Source organism: Opisthocomus hoazin, chromosome 23 (genome assembly GCF_030867145.1).
Source record: "Opisthocomus hoazin isolate bOpiHoa1 chromosome 23, bOpiHoa1.hap1, whole genome shotgun sequence".
NCBI lineage: Eukaryota > Metazoa > Chordata > Aves > Opisthocomiformes > Opisthocomidae > Opisthocomus > Opisthocomus hoazin.
The window spans coordinates 5,265,311-5,292,498 of NC_134436.1; the positions used below are offsets into that span (position 1 = coordinate 5,265,311).

Below are 27,188 nucleotides of genomic sequence, written 5' to 3' on the forward strand. Positions count from 1 at the left end.
ACCCCCGAAGACCACCCGAGGACACTAACAGACATGTGTGAAATACATTGACATATGCTAATTAGTTCACAGGTATCATGAATATGCTAATTATCTCTCGGGAATATAATGAATATGTATATTGTGATTGTATTTAACCTGAAATGACAGGGTGTTTGGCGCACATGTTTGGAGGAGAGATCCCCTGTGTGCCTGGTGCCATAATAAGGAACACCTGCTTAACAGCCTTACAACTATCGAGCCTTCAACGCCGGCTTTTCAGGGCATCACTACAGAGCACGCCGGTGGAAGCCACCAGTGCCCTCGCACCACGACTCCACTTCCCGCAGCTCATTAGCCCGGCTTTAATTGGCACGCGGGCCGCAGGGCAACCAGCGGCACCGGCAGCGGGTGAAGGCCTCGGGACAAGCCCTCGAGGGGCTTCCAGCCGAAGCCTGCTCGGTCCTCAGCGCTCCTTCCACCCGCCGCACGACGGCTCCAGACCACCTCCCGCGGCCGTGCCAGCCGCCGCGCTGGCCTCACCCCGCTGCGGCCTGCCCCGGGCGGCGGGCGGCTGAGGCGCGGCCCGCTGCCACGGTACCCGCCATTGCCCCACCGCGCCCCTCAGCGCGGGGCCCGCTGGGTACTGTAGTCCGCGCGCGGGGCCCGCTGGGTACTGTAGTCCGCGCCTCGCCGGCGCCGGGCCGGGCACTGCCGTACCCAGAGGGCCCCGCGCGGCCGCCGCCTCCGCGCACAACATGGCGGCGCGGGTGGGCCGGGGCGACGGGCTGTGAGGGAGCGGCGGGCGGGCGGCGGGGCTGCCCCGGGGCCCGCCGCGGCCGCCATGACCTACACGGCGGAGCAGCTGGACGGCGTGCGGCGGTGAGCGCGGCGCGGGGGGCCCGCCTGCGCCGGGGCCGGGGCCGGGGGAGTGGAGCGGCTGAGGGAGCGGCGGCGGCGGCTCTCCGATGGGGAGGCCCTGCGGCGGCGGCTGGGGGCTAGGCCGGTGGTGGTAACCTTGTGTGCGCTTCCAGGATCAAGCGGTGTCGGAACTACTACGAGATTCTGGGGGTGGAGAGGGACGCCAGCGAGGAGGACCTGAAGAAAGCCTACCGCAAACTGGCCCTGAAATTCCACCCGGACAAGAACCGCGCTCCCGGAGCCACGGAGGCCTTTAAAGGTGAGGTAAGGCGGGGGGCTGGCCCGGGGTTGGAGTCGTAAAGCGAGGTTGAAACGAGGACAGGCTGCCTGTCAGGCTTACGTAAAGGCATCATGCGGCCCCACGCAGCTTGTCGTTTTTGTAGATGGATATGCATGTCTCCACCAAATCCCGCAGCTGCTCGGCAAGATTTGCCTTTTAATCTTCAAAATACAAGTTTCCGTTAGGAGCAAAGGGAAATGGATGCAAAATCTCATTCCTAGATACTGCGAAAGGTTCAGAATGATGCTTGGAAATGATACTGGCCATGCAGGAGAGTATGGTGTTGTGTAATCAATAACAGCGCAGTGTCATAAAGCAAATTTTATACATATCTGTATGCAAGGATGTGAAATTTGAGTCCAGTGTTCTGTGTCTGGACTTTTCAGTAATGTTGCAATCTAAACCTGTATCAACAATGTTATCATCTAAACTCTGAGAGCTTTTGCCTTTTCCATACTGTGTTGCAGCTGTCTGCAACAGCACTGTAAGGCAGCACGAGCAAAGAAAGATGTTCATTCGTGGCCTATTAGAATAAGGAGGTTTTGAAGGGCTTTTCTGTTTTGTGTGTGTTAGGGTTGTATTTTCCTGTGAACTTGTTTACAGCTATGTCCGTCAAAGGTGAAGGAAGAAGACGAACCAAACAAATCCTTCTGGTTGGTTTGACCTAAAGTGTGAAACAGGTAGTCTGTACAGCTTCACAAGCATCTCTGCTGACAGAAAAACTTGGAAAGTGGTTCTGCATTTTAATTACTCTGCAGCTGTTAACTTTGTATTAACTGTGTATAGTATACAGGGGGGCACTTCTGTATCAGTGCTTAGTTTGATAGGATAAAATGCTACGTTCTCACTCAACCTTTTGACTGAAGTGGACTCTCTCGCCTCAGTTTTACAAATATTTCAGCTCTCTCTGTATACTTTAACACTTTTGACTTTCTCCTGGTATCAGTGATAGCAGGAAATAGGTTCCATCACAGGTAATGCCAGTGTCGTAACACTTTTTTTACAAAGGCAGTTCTTTCAGAATTATCTCCATCTTTGGTCAAGCACGAATTTTCTATGCTTGTTTGGGCTTTTTTACTACTCTGCTTATAAAAGTCTGAGATCTCAAAATACTGTGTAATGTGCCTGCGTAACATTTATTTTAATTCCCTCTCCAGCAATAGGCAATGCTTTTGCAGTTCTTAGCAACCCTGAAAAACGATTACGATACGATGAATTTGGAAGTGACCAAGAGCCTGTCAGCACTGGCCAGCACAGGCACTATAATTACTACACAGAATTTGAAGCAGACATTACTCCAGAAGAAATATTCAATGTGTTTTTTGGTGGGCACTTTCCTACAGGTCAGTATCTGTCTGCAGTGTTTTCGAAATGCAATGAACTGGGTGGCATTCCTCAGGGGTTGGTATTTGGACCAGTGCTGTTAAACATCTTTTTTAGCCACATGCACAGTGAGATCAAGCGGACCCTCAGCAAGTTTGCTGATAACACCAAGCTGAGTGGTGCGGTCAGCACAGCTGAGGGACAGGATGCTGTCCAGAGGGACCTGGACAGGGCAGTTCCAAGCACAAATACAGGATGGGCAGAGCATGGATTGAGAGTAGTCCTGAGGAGAAGGACTTGGGGGTGCAATGTGCACTCACAGCCCAGAAGGCCAACCATACCCTGGGCTGCATCCCCAGCAGCGTGGGCACAGGGTGAGGGAGGGGATTCTGCCCCTCTGCCCCACTCTGGTGAGGGTCCTCCAGGAGTCCTGTGTCCAGCTCTGGAGCTCTCAGTGCAGGACAGACCTGGAGCTGTTGGAGGGGGCCAGAGGAGGCCCCAGCAATGACCCGAGGGCTGGAACCCCTCTGCTGGGAGGAAAGGCTGGGAGAGCTGGGGCTGGTCAGCCTGGGGAAGGGAAGGGTGGGGGGAGACCTTAGAGCAGCCTTTCAACACTTAAAGGGGCCTACGAGAAAGCTGGAGAGGGACTTTTGACAAGGGCATGTAGGGGTAGGACAAGGGGTAATGTCTTTAAACTGAAAGAGGGTATATTTTAGAGTAGATGTAAGGAAGAAACTCTTTACTATGAGGGTGGTGAGGCCCTGGCACAGGCTGCCCAGAGAAGCTGCCCAGAGAAGCAAGCTGCCCAGAGAAGCTGTGGCTGTCCCCTCCCTGGCGGTGTTCAAGGCCAGGTTGGACGGGGCTCTGAGCACCCTGGGCTGGTGGAAGGTGTCCCTGCCCATGGCAGTGGGGTTGGAACGAGATGATCTTTCAGGTCCCTTCCAACCCAAACCATCCTATGATTTTATGAACTGACACTAGACCTTAAAGGAAGTTCAGCTTCTCTTTATACTGCTCGGGGAGTTGATTATACATCTGAAAAGAGCAAAAACTTTTTTGGATTTACTCTTTTCTCCCTTCCTAGCTTTTTATGCCTGGAAAAGCTCCCTTAATGCACAGTTTAAACTTTGGATTTTAGCAATTCTGTTCCCCAAAAAATGTTGTCAAAGCCAGCCTTGCTATGCAGGAATGCTCCTACGAGAGAGAGCTGTCCGTGGGGTAAAGGCCATTGGTGTCAGGACCAGTCCTAACCTCCCAGCCTCTCTTGAAAATTTCTGACAGTACTAGTTAAGGGTAAGAACATTTTAGCCTGGGAAGGGTTTAGGCTGTTTGGTTCTTGGGTAGGCAACATTTTAATACCAGCTGTAGCTGAAGACCCTTCTTTTTGTTGTTTCTTTTATTTCTTCCATTGTCTGTCGCCAGGAATGGTATGGGAGGTAAAATAAGGTGTGAATGGGAGGGGATCAGAGGTATCTTTGCTGGTGGGGGTGTGCTTGACACCCCTTACTGCGTTCCACTACAGCATGGCAGCAGCTGGTCCTGGCATTGTGGTCTCAGTGCCCCTGTAACTAGGAAAGCATAGGAGTTTATTTGGCTTGCAGCAGCTTGCATGCCGTGAAGAAATTAAAACTTCATAGGTTAGAAAGTGATGCCTGCTAGGAAAGGCTGGCTGACAGTATCCAGTAACAGAACAGTGGATCCTTACCTGTGGCAACTCTGCGCATGTCTCAGTCCAGCCTTGGCTTTTGTATTTATAGTAAAATTAGAAAGATGCTGCAAGGCCGGTGGAATACAGGTTTGGATTAAAAGTAAATCTGAAAGGCATGGTGAGCTCAAGGGTCTTCCTGGCGGTAAGTAACGAATTGCTTTAGAACTCTTGTAAACTTTCTCATACCTCCAAGGCGTGGTATAAACATAATACACGCCAGTTACCACAGCCTAAAGCCACAGATACAGATAATTACTTAAAAGCTCCCCATAACCTCAGTCTGTGTGGTAGCATGTTGCAGCTCAGGGCATCTCAAATTATTTTCGAAATTTGATCTTTAGGTGTGCAAAGTGAGCCAAACTCAGCATGGCATAATTCCACACTGAGTTTGCAAGTTTTCCATTCCTGACTTTGCAAAGGAGTTGCACCTGTGTGTGCCTTTTGCCTCAGCCACCAGTGAAACCTTGCCCTCATGGAATATGACTGCTGTCTAGCTGCAGGCAACAGGGATGCTTGGAGTTGAGGACAAGAAATGGAGGAGCTGCCGGAGGAATTTGGGTGCTGGCCGTGGCAGGTTTAACAGGTAGAGTGGGATGAAAAAGTAAATGGGAATTTTTATTGAAGTGGCAATGAATAAGAAAAAGATAATTTCATAGTAATAGGTGTTCGTAGTAAACAAGTTTCCTCGCTGAAAAGGGGTGTGAGTCTGAATTTGTGTACATTTTCCATATCTAAAAGTGAGTTTTAAATTACGGAAAATCATCAGTTCAATAGTTTTCCAGATAGGCAAAGTCCACAAAGTTTCTACTTAGCAAGAGAATTTCTAGTAAGAGGATGTCCCGATAGTTGATACAGAGAGAACACTTTTTAAACTGTCATATTGTTAAGCAGGACTCGTGTGCGTGAGCTGAAGTTTGTGCTGAGCTGCAGTGTGGTGCTGGTTTTCATTTTGTGACACCTTGCTATCACCAGGCTTTCTGGAATTCTGAATAAGAAATGTTGGTGCTAGGGTAAACTCATTTCTGTAGCTTTTGTGGGCCGGTTTATGGCTTTTTTTTTTTTTTTTTTACAATGCATTTTTTCTCCATGGAAATTCGTTGGAAAAATATTAAAAGTTAAAATGTTAAATGTCTTAAGTCTAAATGAGACTCTCCCCGTGGCACAGTGTTGCAGTTATAGTGGGTAAAGGCTACAAGTTGAACTTCCTTCTCCTAAAAAATAAATGCACATGGAAGGAAAGAAACTGCTGGCAGAAATTCTTTGAGAAACTTAGGATTTTTGAAAACTTTTTCTAGGCACCCTGCAAAAGCCATTCTTCTCTTCCCCCATTTGTTTCAGTTTTTTCACAGCTTGATAAAATGTTGTCTGAGCAATATTGAATGATAGAAACTTTCAAGAAAGAAATTTTCATGCTTCAAGCCAGCCTCGTCTGGCTCTCTTGACTGCGAATGTGCTTAGACCCTTGGAAAAATCTGTGAAGAAGGAATGAAACAAGGTTTTGACACAATAGCAAAGGTCACTTTGGCCCAGGTTTCTTGCAGAATTCTTTGTGAAATCCGGAGAAGGGACAGTGTAAGAGTATAAAATAGTGTGACATCTTTCCCAGGGCTTAAAAATAGATTTGCATTTCTGTTGTCATAAGGCCGTAAATTTTGATTCTCTAATACAAAGACATTCTGAATTTCAAAAGAGGAGAGCGCAGCTATTAAGAACATATTCGTATGGTGATAAAATCAGAGCTGAAGTTTCAAAGCGAAACAGCATATGCAATTCTTTCCTCATTTTAGAATTTTTAAAAATCAGCTATATTCAGTGTGCAAGAAAGGAAATCCTGAATTGTACTTTTTTTTTGTAACTGATTTTTTAAATCTCTTTCCCTGTTATAAAATCATTAAGTGAAACTTAATAGGTTGAAGGAAGAGGAGGTAAAATGAGTATAGAAGACCATATTCAGTAATTATGGGAAGCCATAATTCATGGCCTGAGTCTATAGTGAAGCAAATTAATTTTCCTGCTTAGAGCCTGGGGATGCAACACAAGCTATCGCCTTGCAAGTGAATGTGACAAAAAACATACTTAAATACGAGATACAGTAACAGAAATTACAGCACGTTTCTGCATCTCAATTGAAATTAAGATGGACTTGGTGCAAACTTTACCGTTTCTCTGGTACACTTTTTGGAACGACATGCTATTTTGACGTTTAAACCTGAGGTGTGTTTGTACTTTTTCATCTGAGGCCTCAGCTGTAATTCAGGCTGTGTAGTAGAAGCCCGGATAATCAGCTAGAAACTCTGTGAGAAATACAGGTGAGTCCCAACAACTGGATGAAAATCTTGACTCTCTCTTGGTTTCTTTTAACAGGAAATATCCATATGTTCTCAAATGTAGCCAGGGATGCACACTATTATCCACGGAGGCACCGAAATGAAAGAGCGTGGACGCAGGAGCAAGAGGAGGAAGAAAACAGGCCCCAGGTAGCCAGGAGGAGGGAGCTCTTGGGCTTAAGTGTTTCGCTAGGGTGAGGGGTCCGCTTACACATCTGAAGCCAGGACAGACTTTCCCATCCTTAAATGCTCAGTGTTTATCCCGAAGTGCTGCAGCCAAAATGGAGTTTGCAAGTGTTGTGCTGGTGCTTGCTTTTTGCAAGCTTTAAGGGTTTGGTAATCCAACAACAATTAGTCCAAACGCAGACTGGTAACATGCAGAAGCACTGACTTGTCCTTCTGGTGTATTTAGTCCTTCCATAAATGAGCATGCAGTTTCTGGCCAGGTGTTGCACAGGATTTTTCCAGCCCTGGGGCAGGACGGGTCTGGGATACTTTTCTACAAACGGAAACCTCCAGATGAGACACAAGGTGTCATTTGTTGCTACCGCGCATACATGCATGCCACCTGCCTTGGAAAAATCTTCCTCTGGAGGCAGTGTTAACCTAACAACATCCTTCTCCAAGAGATGAATTTTCTTCTGTGAGTCTCTAATAGTCGGGCTCTGAAAAAAACCCGATACAGCCTATAGACAGCTAAGCTAGGGCAAATGAATCCCATCTACTGCTGCATCAGGTGTTCTTACTGCTGTCCCAGGGCAGAGAGGAAGATATAAATAGCTGCATATTGTATTTTGCTCCTGATTAGAAAAGGCATTTTGGAAGGGCGGTTTACTTCTGCTCTTCATCTGATTTTTAAAGATCTGTGTTTATGGCTGTTGGAACTCTTTGCTCCTTTGATATTTTTTCCCCACTCTTTCATTCTACAAAATTCATTCACGCAAAAAAACCCAAGTGCTTGCATCCTGTCCCAAGTCATGCTACGTATGGTCTCTTTCAGCCGTTTTATCCAGTGTTTGAACAGAGATGGAGATTTTTAGCATGCGTGTAGCAAACTTCAGAAGATGCATAGGAAGCCATAGGCACAAATGGGAATTGCAGCATGGTCCTTCAGTTTGGATTGTCAGCTGGTCACTGACCCGTGCAAGTGCTGTGGGCATCTGTTGCCTTCTCAAGGAAGGCATAGGTGAAAGAAATGTAATGAAAATATAATTGAAAGAAAATGGCTTTAAAGAGTTTTCTGAGATCATTAATAAAGTTCATTTTGAAGTTAAAATGTCCTCACTCAAAATTCAGAAGTACTTCCTCTTTTTTCTTGTCCGTTCTTTTCAATTTACGTTTAATACATTGTAGATCTATGATCTGTTTTCCACCTGAGCACAAGGAAGAGCTTCTTCACTCTGAGAGTGACGAAGCCCTGGCCCAGGCTGCCCAGGGAGGTTATGGAGTCTCCTTCTCTGGAGATACTCAAAACCTGCCTGGACAAGGTCCTGTGCAGCCTGCTGTGGGTGACCCTGCTTCAGCAGGGGGGTTGGACTGGGTGACCCATAGAGGTCCCTGCCAACCCCGAACATTCTGTGATTCTGTGATAGATGGCCTGGTTTCTGCAAACAGATGCGTCCTTTTCCATCTGTATCTTTTCTTGTCTCCTAATTATTGTTGTTCTTTTCAGAATTCGTATTCTGCATTTATTCAGTTGATGCCAGTGTTCATAATAATAATAGTGTCAGTTATAACTCAGCTGATGGCTACAAACCCACCCTACAGCCTATTCTACAAATCGTAAGTAATTTTAAAACACAGTTTTTGGGTCTTTGATGTTTGTCTTAAGGAGGTAGACGGAAGCTGGACTTGATAGCAAAATGCATGTTAGTGTTCTGTTCTGCTCTTTCTAGAAAGTGTTATCAGTTTGTAAATAAGGAAATACCAGCAGTCTCTGTTGACTGTTCGCCTGAGCCTTATCGCTGTGAAGTTAACTGTGGTGTGCTTTGTTGTACTGTGTGCTGAGCAAACAGAGACAAGGAGCCAGAAAGCTTTCTCACCGGGTGTGAAATGTTTTTGCAGGGTGATACAGTAGCAGGAATGTGGGTGCAGCTGAGCTGCAGAGCTGATCAGCCTCTGGTCTGCCCAGCCCCCAGGGGTCTGTGGGCCACCACTGAAGCTCCCATGTAAAGCAGTTAAGAAATGAAGCCTGCTGTTTGCAGGATAAATCCAAATCTGCTCTGGAGCCTGAATTCCACTAGAACTGTCAAGCTCCACAAATCATTAAAGCCTTGAAATGCCCCGGTTTAACATCTGTAAAGAAGCAGGATCCCAGGGTTGCAGAGGGCAAACTGAACTGGTCAGCTCTGGGCACAGAAGGAACGCCACCAGAACTGCTGTAATCTGAGTTTGTGGGGCAGAGGAGAACCCACTTGCCTCTCTCAGCAGCCAGTGTTGGGCGGAGGGAAGCTCTCTGGTGGGAAAGAGCTGACCAGTTCAGTCACTGTCACTGGTTCTTACTGTGGTAGGAGTGGGAGCTGGCAGGTTTTGGAGAGCCTGCTGCTCACCGCAGGAGCGGAGCGCTCCAGATGCTCCCCTTGCTCCCTTCTAGGAGCAGAACCACTTGGGTTCAGGCCCATCGACTCTCCGCTCTCACAGTAGCCTGACACTGTTTGTCGGGTTTTACCACAAGATGTCAGTGTGTAGGCCTAGCATGAGAACAAGAGGGGGGTTGTTTTTGGTTTTGTGTTTGGTTGGGTTTTTTCAGAGAGTGTTTTTGCTATCTGCCAGTCCCATGTGAAACCTCCCACGCTGCCTCCAGAGCAGCTAGTCTCTCCTGCATTTCTTCACTACCTCCTCTTCTCCTGTTGTTTTGAGGTGCTGAGGCCTGAGCCTGATACACAGTTACGCTGTTTCTCTAAATCATATCCTTAAAAAAAAAACCCCAAAGTAACAGCCCTAAAAGAAATTGTCTATGTAAAGAAAGCATACACCTCTGAGACAGACAGAGAGGGAAAAGAGGATCCCAGGAAATAGAATGGGCAAACTGGATTCCATTGAGTAGAGTGTAACCTCTGTGTTTTGGCTGCCTGCCTCTTTCTCTGGGCAGTGGTTTGAAAAAATGCCTGGGTATCTTTGTTCAAATAAGGAAATTCAGTGGAAGAGTAAAGTTTAATCTAGTGGCTGTGTTGGAGTCGCTAATTCCACCTACAGAATATTCTTTGGGATATTCTGTGCCCCACTTTGCTTACTGAGTATTGTAAAACCCTAAAAGAAATTGTACCTAGATGCTAATTGTTATTTCTACTAAAGGCTCCAGAAACTGGGAAAATCCAGATCCAATTGCCCTATGCCCTAGGCAATAGTAGGGCCGTATGCCTTTTCTGTAATCTCTGTTTTGTCATCAGTTCTCATGGGATTTCTGGACCTAGCTTGCCAGAAATTACAAGCAAACAGAAGAAAGTGTGTGGCGCTTCCGTTCACAGATAAAATTTGCTCTTATGTTTTGGAAGTGTCTTGACTGACTTGTTGAGAACAAACAAGTATTTGGAAGGAACAGTGTCAGCTCTGAGTATCTTTGTAGATGTCTCCAAACAGTAGATATTTTCCTGTGTCTGTTAGCAGAGGAGGTGAATTCCATTTGTAGTGCACAGCTTGCTGTGCCTGAGACGTGTAATTTCCTTATTGGGTGGCTGAGGGAGCTGTAGCCCCGCAGCAAGTAACTGTAAAGCAAGTGGTGTAAATACTGTCCTCTGGAAACGCTAATACGGAGAAACATCTCTTGATTTCTTTATATTTGAACTGCTAAAAAAATCTGTTTTCTCCATGATGTTTTCACAGGTCCATAGGTCATGTTATTAGTAGAGAAACAGAGAACTTGCACGTGCCTTACTATGTTGATAAAAGCTTTGAAAAGAATTATCAAGGAGCAGAACTTCAAGAGCTAGAGAAAACCATTGAAAAAGATTACATAGACTATATTCAGACCAGCTGCTGGAAGGAGAAACAGCAAAGTAAGTTAGCTTTGTTGCAGGTGTGTGCCTACAACCCATCAGTAGCTGTATGATGGCTGTGCTTCACAAAGCACTGCCTTTTTTAGCCTCATTTTCCGATGCTTATAACATCTCAGACCTTGCACTGGTATTTCTCACATCTGCTCTTAACACTGAATTTGCTGTTGTTGAGGGTCTGTCAAAATTCATTTTAGGTGATTCTGAGAGACAAGTGGAAAGTAGATTTCACCATTTGAGACTTTTTTTTCCAATCTGTTTTTATGCTTGAATAACTCTTAGTGATGATGTTTTAAACTTATAATGCACCACATTATCTGGCTCTGACAGACTGTTAGGGCTAGAAAAGGTCTTGAGACATCACCTAGTCCATGTTTCCTTTGCTGGAGCACAATCATTTTTGCTTTGACTGGCTCCATGAGGAGATTATGTAACTTTTTTTCTTCAAAACTTTGTCAGAAGGAGAGCCCATAGCCTATTCAGGTGCTTTCGGTAATCTTGCAGGGAACTGTGTTACTGGTATCAGTTTTCAAAGCGCATACTTCTGTGCTTGTTTTCTGTGCTTATTTGCATTTTCTATCTTTAGAGGAGTTTGAGATCATGTTTTTCACCATAGTCAAGATTATCTTTTAAAAACAAGAATTGAATGCAGAAAGGGAGAACACAAAAATGCGAGCACTCAAAATCATTATTCGCACGTGAGTCCAAAGTCAATCAGTGGCACGTATAAAGGCATGTATTTTAACCCCATGTTGTATTTCTAATTACTACTCTTCTAGCCCATTTAAAATAGAGCAAATCCCTACTTTTGTAACTGTGCAAAATAAGAGAAATCAAATTACGAGGACTAGCTGAAGTTGGCATGCTGTGACTGAATTTTTTTTTCAGCGGAAACATCACTTTCAAATGAGTAAACGCAAACTACTGCTGTGCAGAAAGGAAACTGGGAGAAGTTGTTTCTGTGTAAGTGTTTGACAGCAGAAGGCTTTCTGACTGGCTCCGTGTAAAACAGTCCTCAGCACACTACCGCAAAGTGACTTTGCACTTGTTTACAGTTTCTTTACCAATTGCATCATTATGGAAGCATAAGGTTTGTCTAAACAAGACTTGTTTAATCCTGTGCTAGAGGTAACAACAGTGTTACTGACTCCAAACTATTTACGGATTTTTTGATGGGGAGGGTTGTTTTGTTTTCATCCAGAGACTGAGGGGGTTTTTTTACATAGAACTTCTCAATCTTGCTTTTAAAGAGAAGTGTACAAATGTAGGCTCTGAAGTTAAAAAAGAAAGGAGCCCATAATACAAGACCATAAAATACTCAAGTAATCCCTTATTTTTTGGGTGTGCTTGACTTATGATCTCTGAGCATCTGTGGCTGGCAGTAGCGGCCTCTAGGTATAATGTGGCTGTTAATAACCATAAATGTAGGCTTTGTGCATAGGCTTGCTATAGGGATAGAATTTATTTTTTACAGAAATATCCTTTTAATTGACCTTGTGCAACTGAAAATTGCCATATTGTCTCTTTCGCATAGACCTTGAGCTAAGGAGTGCTGTGCCCCAAAATGGGCAACGGGGTCTGCAAGTCTGAAAAATACTGGCAGTCAGGGAGCGGGAGATGATCCAGCACTGAATGCCAAGTAGTGCCTGCAAAAAAATGCTCTTCTGGAGCTTTGTACCCTCAGAGACTTTATCGGTCACACATCCGCAAATATATTTACATCTACAATTAGCAGCACCCTGAGGAGACCACTGTAATTAAAATAAAAAAAGGAAAAAAAAAAAAAAACCCACCAATTCAGAATGATTACCATCTAGGCCAGGGAGCAGGTATTGAGCACAGCTGAGACTGTGCTAACTTTAGTACAGCCAAGTTTGTAAAAATAAACTGTGAGTACAAGATGGAGTGCTGGCGAAAAGTTATCTGGTGATGCTGAGGCAGTAGTTAGCTGTTGTTTCATAACTTTGGTCCATTAATTCTTGTTTAAGTGTTTGACTTCATGTGGTCAACTTTTTTTTTGTCAGTTGAATGTCTAGTAATGGTACATTTGTTTTGTTTACTGATGGTGCATTTCTCTTTAGCACCAGCAAAATGAGCATAGATTAGTTATACAGGAACAGATTGATTTTTAAAGTCTTTGATTTTATGGCTTGAAAAGTCATACCTGGTGTCCAACTACCATAATGAAAACTTTACAAGTATCTGATATATCGGTATCTTGTTCAGCCAGTCACTGCTGCATTAGACAGCGTTCCTCCCTTCACAGCAGAAGAGTGTGTAAAAGTTGCATGTGCTGTGGTTTTTGGTCTTCTGAAATCTTTGGTACAGTGAAGTACGAAAAGCACGTCCTGGGTTTTCACAGGAGATTGTTCAGCTGTGATAGCACAGAAAATTACAAAGAGGCAACTGAAAACAGAGAGAAGAAGGGTACATATTACGAATTAGACATTTTAGGAGTTCCTTAAAAAGTACAACGGAACAACTCTATGGAAAAGATTGAAAAACATAAGAAACCAATGTGACACGATGAATGCTGTCAAAAGCGCAGACATTTGCAGTGAATATTTTTGCCCAATTGGCCAAGTGTGAACTAAGATTCTTCACAGCAGATCTCCAGGAACTGTGGACTCGGAGACAATTACGCGAGTCTGGTTGTGCTGAAGGCTTGTCAAGGCTATGTGCCCAGCACAACTTGAATGGCATTTTAGATATAAAAGCTGAAAACTGATTCCTGATCTAAAATAAAATGTTTATGCCCAGCAGCTTGTAGAGCTTTTCAGTAAATAGGTGGAGGGTCAAATAGCTTTAAATTTCAGTGGGACAGGGACAGAGGACATAAAAGGATCTATTGAAGTTCTTTCCACTCTGAAAGATTTTGTGAAATGAAGGACTTATAAGGTACATTAAAGCTCTTTGAAAAATTGAGTGTCATCAGGTAGCCTGTGCTTAGGGAAATTGTGACCTTTTCAGAAGCAAATTACTGCTGTTCTCTTAGGTGCATCTAATCCTGGATCTAAATTATTCTTCAGGGAGAAAGCTATATTAAGCTATATAGCTTCCTTAGCCAATCAGCAAAAGAAACTTCTCTGAATTACTGGGGGGAAATAATTTAAAGAATGGGATTATTTCAGTTTTATGCTGCTTTTGAGGAGGAGGAGGAAAAAAATATGCAAAGTACATTTGAGACTGTAATGTTAATGAAAGGGCACAGAGGCCTTTCAAACAAGTCTCTCGGGTAGCTGCTCACCTTCCTGTAATCAATACAAAAAAAAAGAAAAAGAAAATAGAAGCATTTATAATGCTTTCTGGGCAAACCTCTTGCCAGACAGAGTTTGAATTCTGAGAAGTGCAACATCAAAAAAACCCAATTATCCGTACTTCAGAGTATATGTTTGGATGGGTGCTCTGGGCCCTCGCAGGAGGGATCTGCCAGGAGAATTGTGTTTCTCAGTTTCGTGGGCAGGGGTGTGTGTCTTGTAATTCCTGCTTAGCGTACGAGGCTGCGGGCAGCTGACACAGCCCCGAGGCAGCGGTAGGAAAGGTAGTTCACACGGCGCGCTCTCCTTCTGGCTTGTCCCCGAAATACCGCTGCATACTCCAGGTGTCGAGCAACCCCCGCCGCCAGCCTGTGCCCGGTGGTACCTCAGTGAGGGTCCGTGCACGGCGAGGCGAGATGTGCTTCAGACGTAAACAGCGGTGTCACCTGAGACAGGTGCTGTGTAGCAGACCGAGTGGTATCCTCCTAACCCTTCCTTAAGCAGTTACGTTAAATGTATGCCTGTATTTTAAAGCAGTCCCCTATTCTTTAGATCATTTAACATAATTTTAAATTGTACGTGACTTCTAAGCTATGTTTTTATAGTTTGTGGGTTTTTTGTAGACTGTAATAATCAGTCTTATTTTTTTGTATGGTTACTGTCCTACTAGTGCACTAGTAGAGAGGGTTATTATAACTTTTTGAGTTCTCAAGCAATTATGAAAATACTGTTTTCCTAAGTAGCTGGCCTGGTTAAACCTGATGGCCTCTCTTTACGGAAGGTTGTTAACATGCCCAGTTTCACGGAAACGAGGTGAATTAAAAAAAAAAAAAACATGCCATGAGGATAACAAAGCACTGAGAAACAGTTATGTAAAGTAGGCTCACGACTTCATCCTAATATATATTTTTTTCGTCTTTCAGAGTCTGATTTGTCGAATTTGGCGAAGCTATACAGAGATGATCGGTTAAAACAGAAAGCAGAATCGCTGAAACTTGAGCACTGTGAGAAGCTCTCCAGTCTGATTGGAATGCACAAAGGGGGCTGACCAGGACGCACACGTTCTCTAGTTTTATTTATTGCTGTTTTAACTTATGTTTTTATTTTCCTTTGTATAAAAAGGGAAGGAGTCTGTTGTAAAGAGTCTGAAGATTCGATTCCTTCTGCATATAGTGCAGAGGTGGGCCAACACAAGCTGTAGAGCTAGTGTGTGCTGTAATATATACTGTACACTGTATTTGGTTCTAAGGACCAGTGGCACTTTGTAAATTAATTCCCTGGGAAACGCTGTTAGTTTGGAACCTGTCTTCATCAGTAGTTTGTCTGCCATCCAAACAGTGTGTATACTTCCCAGGAGAGCAGATAAATGTCTTCGCTTTCTGTATTTTATATGGACCTGCAATTCACTCGATCATACGAACGGCGTAGCTTTCAGTATTAAGTGCGCTCGCCTTCTCGTACTGATACCAGGTGGATGTCCTTGCTTCTGCACTGGTTTGTAATCAGAATTTAGATGGGAGGCGGCGTGTGTCCTGTTTTGAGTGCTTAATTCAGAAGAGCCAAGTACCTGCTTCAGGTGAGCACTCTCGCAGGCTCCCAGCTCTCCTGCTGTCAAAGGGCCGTAACCCCGTGCTTGTCGGGCTGGAGGCCCTGCCCGTTCTGTTCCTCGGTGAGACAACACGCTGAGATGCCAACAGCGGCGTCGCACAAGAAGATGAGAGTCTGTGAGTCACACCAATTCCAGTGTCTGCTAAACCAGAGAGAAAGGACAACTGTATTTATTTTCTCATATGTTTTCAGTGGCATATTTTTAAGCTGGCTGTTTAATTCTGATTTTTTATCTGCAAACCCTTCTCCAGCTGTGACAGGGGTCCTGCTTTTTCTGGTACAGTTTGGATGTAGCATATTTTTACTCTGTTGAGCAGTTATGAATGTTTCACTGTAGACATTAGTATTGCAAAGAAAAAGATCGATGTAGTAGTGTCCTGTTCTTTCTTGATCCTCCTTTACGAAGCCAGGCATTTAAAGGCAGGTTGAGGGTGGGTTGTACTCATCAGCGGCAGAGTGTTACTTCAGTTGAGCATCATAAACCTCCTGAGGCAGTTTCTCTGGTGGCGTGCCACGGGCGTGTACCATGTGTGGAATGAAACTCTTACAGAGGGCATCTCCAAGCAGTCCAGGCACTGGAGGTGCAGGCTTCTGCCCTCCCTCCCTGATGGGAGGCTCAGCGTAGCCGCAGCAGAGGCACTGCTCGCTGCTCTGGCGTGGAAGCATGACTCTGTGGTTGCCCCCATTCCTAAAACTCGCTATGAGTGGCGCAGGACGCACATACGACCTTGGCTTAAACGTAGGAAGCAAAGTGCTCAAAAGATTGAGAAGTGCCAGAATTAAAATAGCCTTTAGTCTCCACGTGCCGGGGTGTTACGGTGCTGTCCTGCTGGTATGGGGAGCGGGGATCGCAGGTACCAGCCAGTGTCCCCGTGGTGTCCCGGTCCTGTCCGTGGCAGCGGTGGGAGGTTGGGCAGCAAACGAGTCTGGGAGCTGCAGGAAGAGAAGCTTTTCTGGTGGCCCGCGCCAGAGGGTGGGTGTCTGTCTTGGGTTTCGAGAGTTGGACTTCTGCAGATGAGATGTGCCCGTCCCCTGTAAGATTGGCCCATTGCAACTGTGGCAGTGTTGCCGTTATGGAACGGTGGTGTGTGGGGAAAAAATGAAAAAACAGCATAGTGACTCCTTAAAGTGGCATTTTCCTGTTAACATTTGTTCGCCTTTGGGCAACTTTGTCGGCGCGCTTGAGGAAGCTGAGCAGAGTTTGTCAGCCACTCGGGACGGGATGAGCGCCGGTAAAAAAGGCATTTGGAGGGGGTTGTTGTGAAGCGTCTGTAGTGTGAGTCTGGAAGGGCAACAATGTTTGATTTGATTTTTCTAGGTTGGTAATGTGGCTGGCAGGACAGGCGGCCTTAATCCTGGTATTTCCCAATTTTGAGCACACAATCTGAGTGTGTATAAAAAGCAACATTCTTTTAATGTTGCTTTTTATATGTTAAATACTTTGTAGAATATATTTGAATATATTAAAGCGGTTGGACTTGTTCCGGGTGTGGTGGCTTCCCTGTCGTCCCCGTTTGACTCCCATGGCTTTAAAGTGATTCAGGCGGGGAGACCAAACACGACGACTTGACTGGACCTGCGATGCCCTGTACGGAGCTTGGCTTCATACGTAGTGTTTGGCTCTTAAAATAGATTGCACCTTCCATCCAGAGATCTCAAAGGGTTTTGTGGAGGTGGGAGACCGCCTGCGAGAAGCACAGGAGTTTTGAGAGACTTCTCTGCAACTGGGAAAGAGGCCAGGATGAAGTGGGGGATGAGACTGAAAGGTAAAAATACACACACCAAAAAAAAAGGGCAAGAAGGTGTTCTTTGTTCACAATCACAGTCAAGGCTGTAGGGATGACTGTTTGCGTGCCGGTGTCGCGTGCTGTGAACAAGGGCGTTTGGCTCCGAAATGCCGGTGGTGATGAACACGAGTGCTGCTGTTGGCTGGGCAAGGGGCAGAACAGGGACTGCATCTCGTGCCTGCGGCTGTGGCAGCGCGTGGCTGTCCTGAGCCGAAGGCCACTTGCCAAAACGGGACTGACTGCCATTTGCTTCTCGGGTCCCCAAAGGGAGAAGGTGTTCTCTGAGCTGGCCTGGAGCGGGCGCGGCCGTGCCGCGGGCGCAGGCGGCGAGGAGGGGTGCTCCCCTTTCTTGGGGAACACCAGAGGCTTGCAAGTGGGTTTGTTTTTATGTATATATATCTTTATTTATTTTAAATGGAAGGCCTGACGTTGCTGCGCCTGGCTGTGCCGCGGTGGCAGCCCGACCCTGACAGGACAGTCACGCAATGGCCGCCGGGCGGGGCGGGCCGGAGCTGACGGCCGGCCGGGGGGGCCCAGGGTGCTCCCCGGGGGAGGCTGAGCCCTTCCCCCGGGCCGGAGACGCGGGGGGACTCCCGGCCGCGGCCCCTTTAAAGGCGGGGGGGGGCACAGGCGTTGCTAGGCGACGGGAAGGCTCCGTCGCGCCGGCCGCCATTTGCCGCGGGGGTGCGGGAGATGGCGGCGGGCGCTGCGGCCTTGGGGCGGGCACGGCTCCGCTGCCGGCGCCCACCGCGGCCCTGCCAGGTGCCCCCGCCCGGAGCAAACGCAGCGGGCAGCCGGGCGCTGGCTGGACCGTGGAAGTGATGGAGGAATGGTGGTTAATGAGCGGGTGCGGCTCGGCCTGCGCCCGCCCGGTGCGGGGCAACGGCCTTGGGTGCGTACGGAGAGCCCCGGGGTCTGCGCCGCGCCCTCCTCGCCCTTCCCCGTGGAGAAGCCACGAGCCGGGGAGCGGGGTCGCGCCAAGGCCCCGCAGCAGCAGGCGCTGGGGCGAGGGCCTGGCTGCGGCCTGGAGCTGCCCAGCCGGTCCCCCTGACGGCGCGGCCGGGCGGGCTGTGCGCGGCCGCCATGTCGGGAGGAGCCAGCCGAGCCGCGGGCCTCGCTGCAGCCCGGCCGCGGTTCTCCGTGCGGCTGCCCCGTGGGGCCCTGCCCTCTCCCGCAGCGCTGGCAGCGGGCCCCGGGGTGCGGAGGAGCGGAGGAGCGGGTGGATGCGGGGCAGGGCTCTGCGGCCACCCTCGCAGCCGCCGCCGCCGGCACCCTGCTCGTCACGGCCGTCGTCCACCTCGGTTTTGCAGGCCCCGGGTGTCAGGGTGACAGATGCAGCAGCAGCGAGAGCCAAGCCTGGCGCGGGCGCTGGAGAAGCGGCAGAGGACGGGTTTAAGGCAGTTGTACGAGTCGCTGCCCGAACCCCCGCTGCACCGCAGGCGTCGGCACCCGCCCCGGGCCGGCAGGACACCGGTGACCCCGGGCTGCGCCAGCCTCGCTTCCCACCGACGGCCGTGGGATGCGGGGCACGACCCTTGGCAGAGGAGAGGGGGTGAAGCAGCATCTCGGCAGGATCCGGGCTGGCCGGGGACCGAGGGTCCGCTCGTCCCGAGGGGAGCTGCACCCCCCAGCGTTGGGGGTCTGTCCATCCCGCCCACCCCTGCGAACCCGGCCGCAGGTGGGGGCTGTGTGTGCGTCCCCACGGTGCTCCCGGCTGCGCTGTGCCGGGGCTGGAGCCAGCAGTGACTCAGCAGGCGCCCGCCGGGCTGCCGTGCCGTGGGCCCACACTGTGGGGAGCCGGGCGGGGGGGGCTCGGGGACGCTCCCAGCCAGCCCCAGGCTGAGGGCCGGACCCCCCTCGCATGGGGGCCGTGGGTTTTAGGGTGCAGCATGCCATCCAGGCAGCACGAGGAGCTCCACCGCTGGCAGCCATGTCCCCCCAGCTCCCTGCGAAGGCAAGCTGCAGGGATCTGGGGGGTTTGAAATCCTCCCCATCTTGCACAGGGCCACCGCGCCGGCGAGTGCAGCAGGCTTCTTCCGCTCACCGTGGCCACAAATGCCACCTGCAAGCACAGCCCTGCTCAGCAGCGAAGGGTTAAGCGCCAGCCCAGCGATCAGGGAAGCTTTCCTCTCCACATTTTCCTTGCCAAAGTTTAAATTTAGTCCCTGCATGAACCCAGGTGACTTGGGCATCGGGTTGCTCCGGGGCTGGCAGCGCTGGGGAGCACCTGCTACCACTGCTTCAGTGCAAAAATCCCCCCCAAAAGCTGGGGCTGAGCTTCGCTGGCGGCGGTCGGGGCCGGCGAGCTGCGGAGACGCTCGTGTGGTGCCGGACACCCCGTCCGCTTGCTTCAGGTGCCCCTGAAAAAGGCAAATTGTAGCCATCCATCGTTCGGCTCTTGTGAGTCCTGGAGATGCTCAGTGCTGGGTCTGGTTTCAAGCCTTGAGTACGCTCCTCGCCGCTTTCGATTAGTTTCGGGGGGAGCTGCTTCTTGGGGCAGGGGGGTTTTGGGGGAAGCCCCCAGGATGGGGACGCCCCATCCCTGTGACAAAGTGGGCAGAGGCGTTGGGGAAGGAGCCATGGCGGGGACGGAGCGGCAGCCCGGGGCCTGGCCGTGCCCTCCCCACCGGGGAGGGGTCTGCCCCAGCGCCGGGGGGCACAGCCCGGGTACCCCCGTGGGGCACGTGGCCGTCGGGTTTGGGGAGCAGCAGCGTGGGGTGAGGGAGCCGGGGCGGGGGCTGGCAGCCCCCCGGCAGCCCCCCGAGGCCGGGGGCGGCGGTGGCATCCCTGCAATGCGCTTGGCATCGCCTCCCCGGGCTGGCGCTCGCTGACGCCCATGTGATCGAGGGGCTGCTCCGTCCTGCCGCGGGGTCCAGCCGCCCTGACGGCGAGGGAGGCAGAAGGTCGAGCCCGCGTCCCCGGCGCAGCGTCCCCGGCTCCGAGGAGGGTCCCCCGGCACCGGCTGGCACCCCCCAGAGCCATTCCTGCCATGATGCCCCGCGGGAAGAGGGACCCCGTCCTGCTCTCGCACGCCGAGCTGCCCAGCACCGATGGCGAGGGTCCCTGCGGCGGTGGGGATGGCCGGCGGTCTGCGTCGGAGGAGGAGGGCCACCTCCTCGGCCTTCCCCGCGACGACCTGGCCAAGAGCATGTCGGGCTCCTCCGTCTCCTCCTACCACTCCGCCCTGTGCTCGGAGGGGACGGAGACCTTCAAGGACTGCCTGGAGTTTCTGGAAGAGGAGGGGACTTCCCCCCGGGCTACCCCGGGGCGCTGGGCTCCGGCGGGGGCCCCCGGCGTCCCCCCGCCGCCCGGCCCCCTCGCCCGCCCGCGGCAGGCCCAGCTGTCCATCGCGGCTAAGAATAGCCCGGCGCCGGGGCAGGGGGGCAGGATGGGTCCCCGCGGCAGGGACCATCCACCCGTCGCCGCCAGCCGCGGGGAGCTGGCCGTGCCCCGGCCGCCCGCGGGGATGCTCAGCGGGGCGCCCAGCGATTCGGACGAGGCGGACGGCGAGGTGCGGGCGCTGACGGCCAGGGCTTTCCACAGCCTCTCGGGTCTCCCCGGCGCCCGCCTCGACATGTGCAGCTCCCACACCTCCTCCAGCCTCTCCAACTCGCTGTCGGAGGATGGTGGGCGGCCGCGGCGGTGGCCGGTGGCCAGCGGTGAGGCCCGGGGCACGGTGGCAGCCCCCCGTGGCAGGGTGGGCTGGCCCTTCCCCGCCGGCGTGGATGGGGAGCTGCCGGGCTTGCTGGGGAAGGAGCAGTTCGAGTGCGTGGACGTGGAGCTGGAGAGCGGCGAGGCCAGGAAGGGCCACGGCAAGAAGAGGACCGTCCCCAAGCGCCAGATCCTGCTGAAGAGGAAAGAGAGGAAGGAGACGGGTTTTGGCCCCTGGGCTGATGGCCTGGCCCCCCAGCCCCTGCCCCCTGCCAGGAAGGAGCCCCCCAGCAAGGGCAGGGCCATCAGCGAGGACTTCAGGCTCAACTACAAGCAGTTTGTGAAGACGGCCTCCCTGGATGCCGACACCGGCAAGACCAGGGCGGCCTCTTGCCTGGTGAAAAATGTCCTCGCCAAGAAAATGCAGTACGAGCAGAGGATCAAGATGGAGCAGAAGGGGCTGTGGGGCAGCTCGACCTCCTCGGGGCCGTCCTCGGCCGGCACTGACCTGCTGGGCGATGGCCTGGAGGGCAAGTCCAGCTCGCTGTCCCGCTCGGACTGCAGCTTCTCGGCCGAGGACCTGAGGGGCGGCGGGATGCCGGTGGCCGTGGGGGATGCAGCCACCACCCGTCCCACCAAGGGGGTGGTGCTGAGCGAGGCAACCAGGGAGAGCGTCTGCAAGCTGAAGACGACCTTCAATGAACTCAACGAGAGGATGAAGTACCAGGAGGTGCTGGAGGGCCACCGGCTGCCCAGTGCCACCAAGGAACCGTCGTCGGAGAGGATCTGCTACCGGAGAGCCCGAGCCTTGTTCGAGGGCCACTCCGAGGCGAGGAGGGTGCTGGACGTTGCCCCCAGATTTGAGAGAGCGCCGAAGCCGTGGCCCAGCTTGAAGCAGCGAGCCATCCACCCCGGCCACCCCGCAGCCCTCGCTGTCGAGGCTGACGGCCCGCCACTCCCCGCCGCGTCGTCCCAACGCCTCTTCACCTCCCGGGCGCAGGAGGTGAGGCTGGTGCCGCAGAGCCGGCGGGAGCCGAAGCCGCCAGCCATGCCCCGCCAGCCGCCCAGCCCCGGCACCCCGGCCCGGGGGTCCCCGCCGGCTGCTCCCCCCGAGAAGGAAGAGAAGGGGCAGGGGCGCATCCCCCAGCCCCGGGACGTGCGCAAGCTGGTGAAGAGCAGCTACAGCCTCTGCTTCGGGGCCACCAGCGCATCCCGCGGCACCACGGCATCGGTGGGCGGCCGGGAGCCACCACCGGCCACCCCGCTCGTCATCCACTGCACCTCGGTCCGCCGGCGGGAGACAGCAGCCGGGCCGGGCAATGAGGAGGTGCTGGCAGCTGCTGGCCGAGAGTCAGCGCCCGCGTGTGCCGAGAGCCCCACGAAGCCCACCGGCCGCCGGCCCTCGCCCACCCAGGGCTCCCCCGTCCACATCACGAGGGTCCAGGCCACGCGGAGGGGAGCGGCCACCGCGGAGGGGCCACCGGCATCTCCCCCGCGCCGGGAGCGGAGCGAGCTCAGAGTGCCACCGTGGGCACCGGCGGCGGAGGGGGTCCCGCACGTGGAGTCCCACCTGCACGTCCTGGTGGGCCGGCGTTCCCCGGCAGCGGCCCGGGAGGGCTCCCCGGCTCAGAGCAGCACCGTGCTGCGCACAGAGAAGACCGTTCTCCTCCCGCCCCTGCCACCAGGTCCCACGGAGGAAGAGCAGGGACGCGGCCATGATGGCACTGGAGGGCCCCATGCTGCCGAGCGGCCTGAGTCAACGGAGCAGCGGCACGGCGGCAGCGACCGCAGGGACCCCCAGGCCAGAGCCCCGGCTGGCGGCAGCGCGCACCCACAGCCTGTGCAAGCCACGACAAGCAGCGCACCGGAGCTGCCCGCGAGCGAGCAGAGGCCGGAGCAGCCGGGCAGCCAGCCGGTGTCGGCAGGGAGCAGCGGCTCTGCTGGCAGCACTGGCCCCACCACCCCGTTTCAAGCTGGGGAGGCCAGGGAGGGTCCCGCTGGCCAGCTGCCGGCGCGGAGGGAGGCCTGGGAGCATTTAGCGACGCGGGCGGCAGCCACCGAGGAGTACCTTCCTGCTGCCCCGGCAGAGAACGCCAACTACTTAGCAATTCCTGTCAAAGCCCCCAAATCCTCTCCAATGCCAACGCTGCCCTCGGTTCCCAGCCCAGCCAGTGCATCCTTCGGAGCTCCCATGGTCCCCAACGTGTCCAGCGTGTCCTTTGGGACTCCTCTGGTCCCCAACGTGTCCAGCGCATCCTTTGGGACTCCTGTGGTCCCCAACCTGGCCAGCGCGTCCTTTGGGACTCCTGTGGTCCCCAGCCTGGCCAGCGTGTCCTTTGGGACCCCCATGGTCCCCAACCTGTCCAGCACATCCTTTGGGACTCCTGTGGTCCCCAACAGGACCAACTCATCCTTTGACTACCCGTCAGCCTCCAGCCTGGCCAGCACATCATTTGGGACTCCCTTGGTCTCCAAGCCCACCAACAAATCTTTTGGGACCCCCTTGATCCCCTACCCAGCCAGTGCATCCTTTGGGACCGCCTTGGTCCCCAGTCCAGCCAGCTCATCCTTTGGGACCCCCTTGGTCCCTAATCCAGCCAACTCATCACTTGGGATCCCCTTGGTCCCCAATCTAGCCAGCTCATCCTTTGGATCCCCTTTGGTCCCCAAGCCATCCAGTGCTCCACTGGGGACCAGTGTGTCCACCCTGTCCGGTGGGGAAGCGCCCTGGAGCAAAGCCGGCCCCAAGGCCCCCCTGCCGCAGCCCCCCGAGGGCCCAGCCGCCACGGAGCACCCGGTACCACTGCCCCAGCCTCGCCTTGAGGATGCTCCCCATTTTCTGAGGAGGACTGACGGGACCTCACCGAGCAGTAAGAGCATGCCGAGCCCCACCAAGCCCTTTGCCCCCCACATGCCCACGCACCGGAGGATGCTCGTCGATCCCGACAGCGGGAAGTGCTACTACATGGAGCCACCGCGGCAGCCCGAGCTGAAAACGCTCTACGACCCTGAGACGGGGCAGTACCTGGAGGTGCTCATCCCACCGGTGGCATCACATGCTGGGCTGTACCAGGCTCCTTTCAACCCCCTGATCATGACTCCAGGGGTCTATGCTCCACCCTACGTGCCCTACGGTGGCTTTCCAGGGGTCCCAGCAGCCCCACCGCCTGCTGCCCCCTCCCCAGCACACACTGACCTGCCGGCTGCCGAAAACCCTGGTATCTCTGGGACCTTCAGCCCTGCGCCCAAGGGTGAGGGGCCGCCCGCTGCCGGGGGTCCCGACTGTGGGTACCTGGAGAGCCTGTACTACATCCCCACGGGGATGCGGGCCAGCCCCGGCCCCAGCCCCGGCCAGCCCCCTGCCCGCACCAGCCCTGCTGAGCCCGAGAAGGGACCACGGCTCCGGATGTGACCACCCTTGGCTGGGTGGCGTGTCCCCTCCCGAGCGGCCGGGCTTTAACCCCAAGGCATCGTCACCCGCAGCACGGGAGGGACCCCCTGCCCACTGCTGAGCTGGTGAAGCGCCGAGGGGCAGCAGGCACCGGCTGGACCTCACCAGCACCTCGTAGGAACGCGGGTCAAAACGGTGTTTTCCAGTTGTGAGCACCTGGCAGCCCTGGGGTGGGGCTTGAAGTCACGGGCCCCGGCCGGCAAAGGGAGCGGATGTGTGGTCCCCATGTTCCCCCCCACACTGCTGGTCCCGTCCCAAGGGCGGCCTGGCCTGGTCGGCACAGGGGGACGATGGCCCGGCCGCCGCCGGACTCCCTGAAACAGTAATAAAAATGCTGAGACAGCGTTCAGTCTCGCATATTTCTCTCATGTTTGTGTGGTCTGTAAATGGGGGCGCGAAGGGCTCTCACGGCCCCGTCGGGGGAGCTGAGGCACTCGGACCCTGCAGTCCGTCCGTCTGTCTGTCCTGGTGTGCCCACCAGATGAATCCCTGGTCCCCAGGGCCACGAGGGGACTCTGCGGTCAACGGTGACCCCTGAACTCCAGCCCTTGAACCCCAAACCACAGCCCAGAGCCCCAAACCGCAGCCCTGAAGACCAGTCCTGAACCCCAAAGCCCCAGCCCTGAGCCCCATCCCCGAACCCCAAATCCCAGCCCTGAGCCCCATTGCTGGGCCTTAGCCCTGAACCCCAAATCCCAGCCCTGAGCCCCATTGCTGGGCCTTAGCCCTGAACCCCAAATCCCAGCCCTGAAGATCAGTCCTGAACCCCGAAGCCCACCCAGACCCCCATCCCTGAACCTCAGTCCTGAACCCCCAACCACAGCACTGAGCTCCATCCCTGAACCCCAAACCCCAGCCCTGAGACCCCAGCCCTGAACCCCAAGCCTGGAGCCCCCAGCCCCGAACCCTATACGTGAACCCCAAATCCCAGCCCTCAGCCCCAGACTCCAGCCCTGAAGATCTGTCCTGAACCCCAAAGCCCACCCAGAGCCCCATCCCTGAACCCCAAATCCCAGCCTTGAGATCCCAGCCCCGAACCCCAAGCCCAAGCCTGAAGCCCCCAGCCCTGAGCCCCATCCCTGAACCCCAAATCCCAGCCCTGAGCCCCCAGCCCAGAGCCCCCATCCCTGAACCCTGTACGTGGACCCCAAATCCCAGCCGAGGAGGGTCCGCGCCGTCCCGGGGAGGATTTGTGCCAAGGAGGAAGGGTCGGGCGTTACAGGACTGAGCGACACCGAGAGCTTCCCGGAGCGGGGCCAGGCGGTGGGGGCCACCCCACGCCCACCCCCTCGCCGCCCCGACGCCCCGGGGATGGGCAGTTGGCCGCAGCCGGATGCAGGTGCAGCAGCCGCGCGCCATCGCCCGCCGGCCGGCCCCGGGGGGGTTTATAGCCGCCCCGCGCGCCGCCACGGCACTTTCGGCGTCGTGGCACGATGCGGCCGGCGCTGGCGGCGTGGCTGGCCCTGGGCCTGCTGGCGGGGATGGGGGCCGAGGAGATGTGCGGGGGCCCCCCCGCCGCCCCGTCCCGCTCCATCCCCGCGCCCCAGCTCAGCCCCGAGGAGCGGCTCTCGCCCCACATGCCCGAATCCCTGCGCTGCGACGCCTGCCACGCCATCGCCTTCCAGGTGGGGATCGGGGAGACGGCGCCCCGAAACCGGGTGGAGAGCCCTCGCGGGGAGGGTCCGGCCTGGGGAGATGCTGCCGGCTCCCCTGGGGCATCCTGCTGACAGCTGACCCCACTGGCACCCCAAAAAGTCCCTCTGGGGCCAACAAACTCCCTTGCAGCTATGGACGGATCCACCACGCCGTGCAAGAGCGCTTCAGCTGCCGGGGCTGCAAGAAAGGGGGTGCAGACCCCGTCCCCGCGCGGGGGCAGGGTGACGGGGGGGCTGCCACCCTCACCGGCCGGTTTCTGCCCTTTTTCACCCCAGATCGAGGAGCAGCTGCGCAGGGCGGAGGGGAAGGTGGGCAGGAAGGCGCTGAGCGAGTCCGACTACGTGGAGGTGCTGGAGAGGAGCTGCTCGCAGGGCTGGGAGAGGTGAGCGGGGCGTCCATGGGGACGGGGGGTCCCCAGAGAAGGGGGGTCCCCAGGGACAGGGGGTCCCCAGGGACGGGGGGTGTCCCCAACCCCTGCCTCTCCCCGCAGCTACGGGGTGCAGGAGCTGGATGGGGAGAAGCGGCTGTCAGGGCCGGGGCTGCCGAGACAGGAGCCCATGAGCGTGATGGTGGCGGGGGGACCCTGGCCGGGCAGGTAGGTCTGGGGGGGTCGGCGGTGGGGTGGGGGTGCCAGGCACCGTCCCCTTGCCGCCATGGCGGGGGGACGCGGCGTGACCCTCTCCGGCTCCTCGCAGGCTCTCCAAGATGTGCCACGGGTACGTGGGCGAGCGGGGTGAGGCGCAGCTCTACGGGGCTCACCGGCGGGGCCCGGCCGCCCTGCGGGAGCTGCTCTGCCACGGGGACAAGGGGCCCTGCGCCGGCGGCAAGGCCGGGGCGCCCGCCCCCCCCAAGGCGCTGCAGAACGAGCTGTAGCCCCGGTTAATGCTTAATGCCCCGCGACCTTCGGAGCCGACTTCGTCCCCAGACACGTGCCGGGAGGTGGGCGCCTTCCCGGCGTCGCCGGCGTCGCGACGGCCCCTCGACGCCCAGCGCGGCCGTGCCGGGACGATGCCGGCGGCAGCCGGTGCCCCGCGCCGCCGGACCCCCCGCCAGCCGGGAATTACTCTGTAACCCCCTGGCTCTAATGTTTTACCAGCGCGGCGCTGACGGCCGGAGCGCCCGGGCCCCGCCGGCGGTGCCAGCCCTAATTAAAGGAGTTAATGGCTGATCTGTCCCCAAGTCCGCGCTCCCCGGTTTCACAACCGGCAGCCAATGGCCGCCCGCCAGCCTGCCGCCCCGCGCCGCGGC

General features: G+C 54.4%; 3 protein-coding genes across 5 annotated transcripts; all 3 read left to right on the forward strand.

The window, feature by feature from the left end:
• The first annotated feature begins 738 nt into the window (after positions 1–738).
• On the forward strand, positions 739–15,764 carry DNAJC18 (DnaJ heat shock protein family (Hsp40) member C18). Of its 2 annotated transcripts, XM_075441975.1 has the most exons (8): positions 739–861; positions 1,014–1,159; positions 2,338–2,523; positions 6,576–6,688; positions 8,211–8,320; positions 10,361–10,533; positions 11,419–11,493; positions 14,711–14,793. In XM_075441975.1, exons 1-7 carry the CDS (start codon positions 824–826, stop codon positions 11,442–11,444), a joined length of 792 nt encoding a protein of 263 aa, XP_075298090.1. In that variant the 5' UTR covers positions 739–823; the 3' UTR covers positions 11,445–11,493; positions 14,711–14,793. The 2 variants fall into 2 exon arrangements, with proteins under 2 accessions (XP_075298090.1, XP_075298089.1); XM_075441974.1 differs by lacking the exon at positions 11,419–11,493 and having other exon boundaries at positions 741–861; positions 14,711–15,764.
• A 1,299-nt stretch (positions 15,765–17,063) lies between these two features.
• On the forward strand, positions 17,064–24,622 carry PROB1 (proline rich basic protein 1). Its single transcript, XM_075442255.1, has 2 exons — positions 17,064–17,161; positions 19,186–24,622. The coding sequence occupies exon 2, from the start codon at positions 20,172–20,174 to the stop codon at positions 24,243–24,245; it is 4,074 nt and encodes a 1,357-aa protein (XP_075298370.1). The 5' UTR covers positions 17,064–17,161; positions 19,186–20,171; the 3' UTR covers positions 24,246–24,622.
• MZB1 (marginal zone B and B1 cell specific protein) lies at positions 17,173–27,088 on the forward strand. Of its 2 annotated transcripts, none has more exons than XM_075442264.1 (4): positions 17,173–17,555; positions 26,216–26,322; positions 26,431–26,535; positions 26,636–27,088. In XM_075442264.1, exons 1-4 carry the CDS (start codon positions 17,235–17,237, stop codon positions 26,811–26,813), a joined length of 711 nt encoding a protein of 236 aa, XP_075298379.1. In that variant the 5' UTR covers positions 17,173–17,234; the 3' UTR covers positions 26,814–27,088. The 2 variants fall into 2 exon arrangements, with proteins under 2 accessions (XP_075298379.1, XP_075298380.1); XM_075442265.1 differs by lacking the exon at positions 17,173–17,555 and adding an exon at positions 25,716–25,909.
• The last annotated feature ends 100 nt before the right edge of the window (positions 27,089–27,188 follow it).

Bases quoted from the DNA above. Each gene is read 5' to 3' on its own strand.
- PROB1 (XM_075442255.1), top strand. From the start codon at position 20,172: ATGATGCCCCGCGGGAAGAGGGACCCCGTCCTGCTCTCGCACGCCGAG.
- DNAJC18 (XM_075441974.1), top strand. From the start codon at position 824: ATGACCTACACGGCGGAGCAGCTGGACGGCGTGCGGCG. The intron at 1,160-2,337 runs GTGAGGTAAGGC...TTCCCTCTCCAG, and splicing joins AGCCACGGAGGCCTTTAAAG to CAATAGGCAATGCTTTTGCA. The intron at 10,534-14,710 runs GTAAGTTAGCTT...TTCGTCTTTCAG, and splicing joins CTGGAAGGAGAAACAGCAAA to AGTCTGATTTGTCGAATTTG.
- MZB1 (XM_075442264.1), top strand. From the start codon at position 17,235: ATGACTGTTTGCGTGCCGGTGTCGCGTGCTGTGAACAAGGGCGTTTGG. The intron at 17,556-26,215 runs GTGGGTTTGTTT...TTTTCACCCCAG, and splicing joins GGAACACCAGAGGCTTGCAA to ATCGAGGAGCAGCTGCGCAG. The intron at 26,536-26,635 runs GTAGGTCTGGGG...GGCTCCTCGCAG, and splicing joins GGGGGACCCTGGCCGGGCAG to GCTCTCCAAGATGTGCCACG.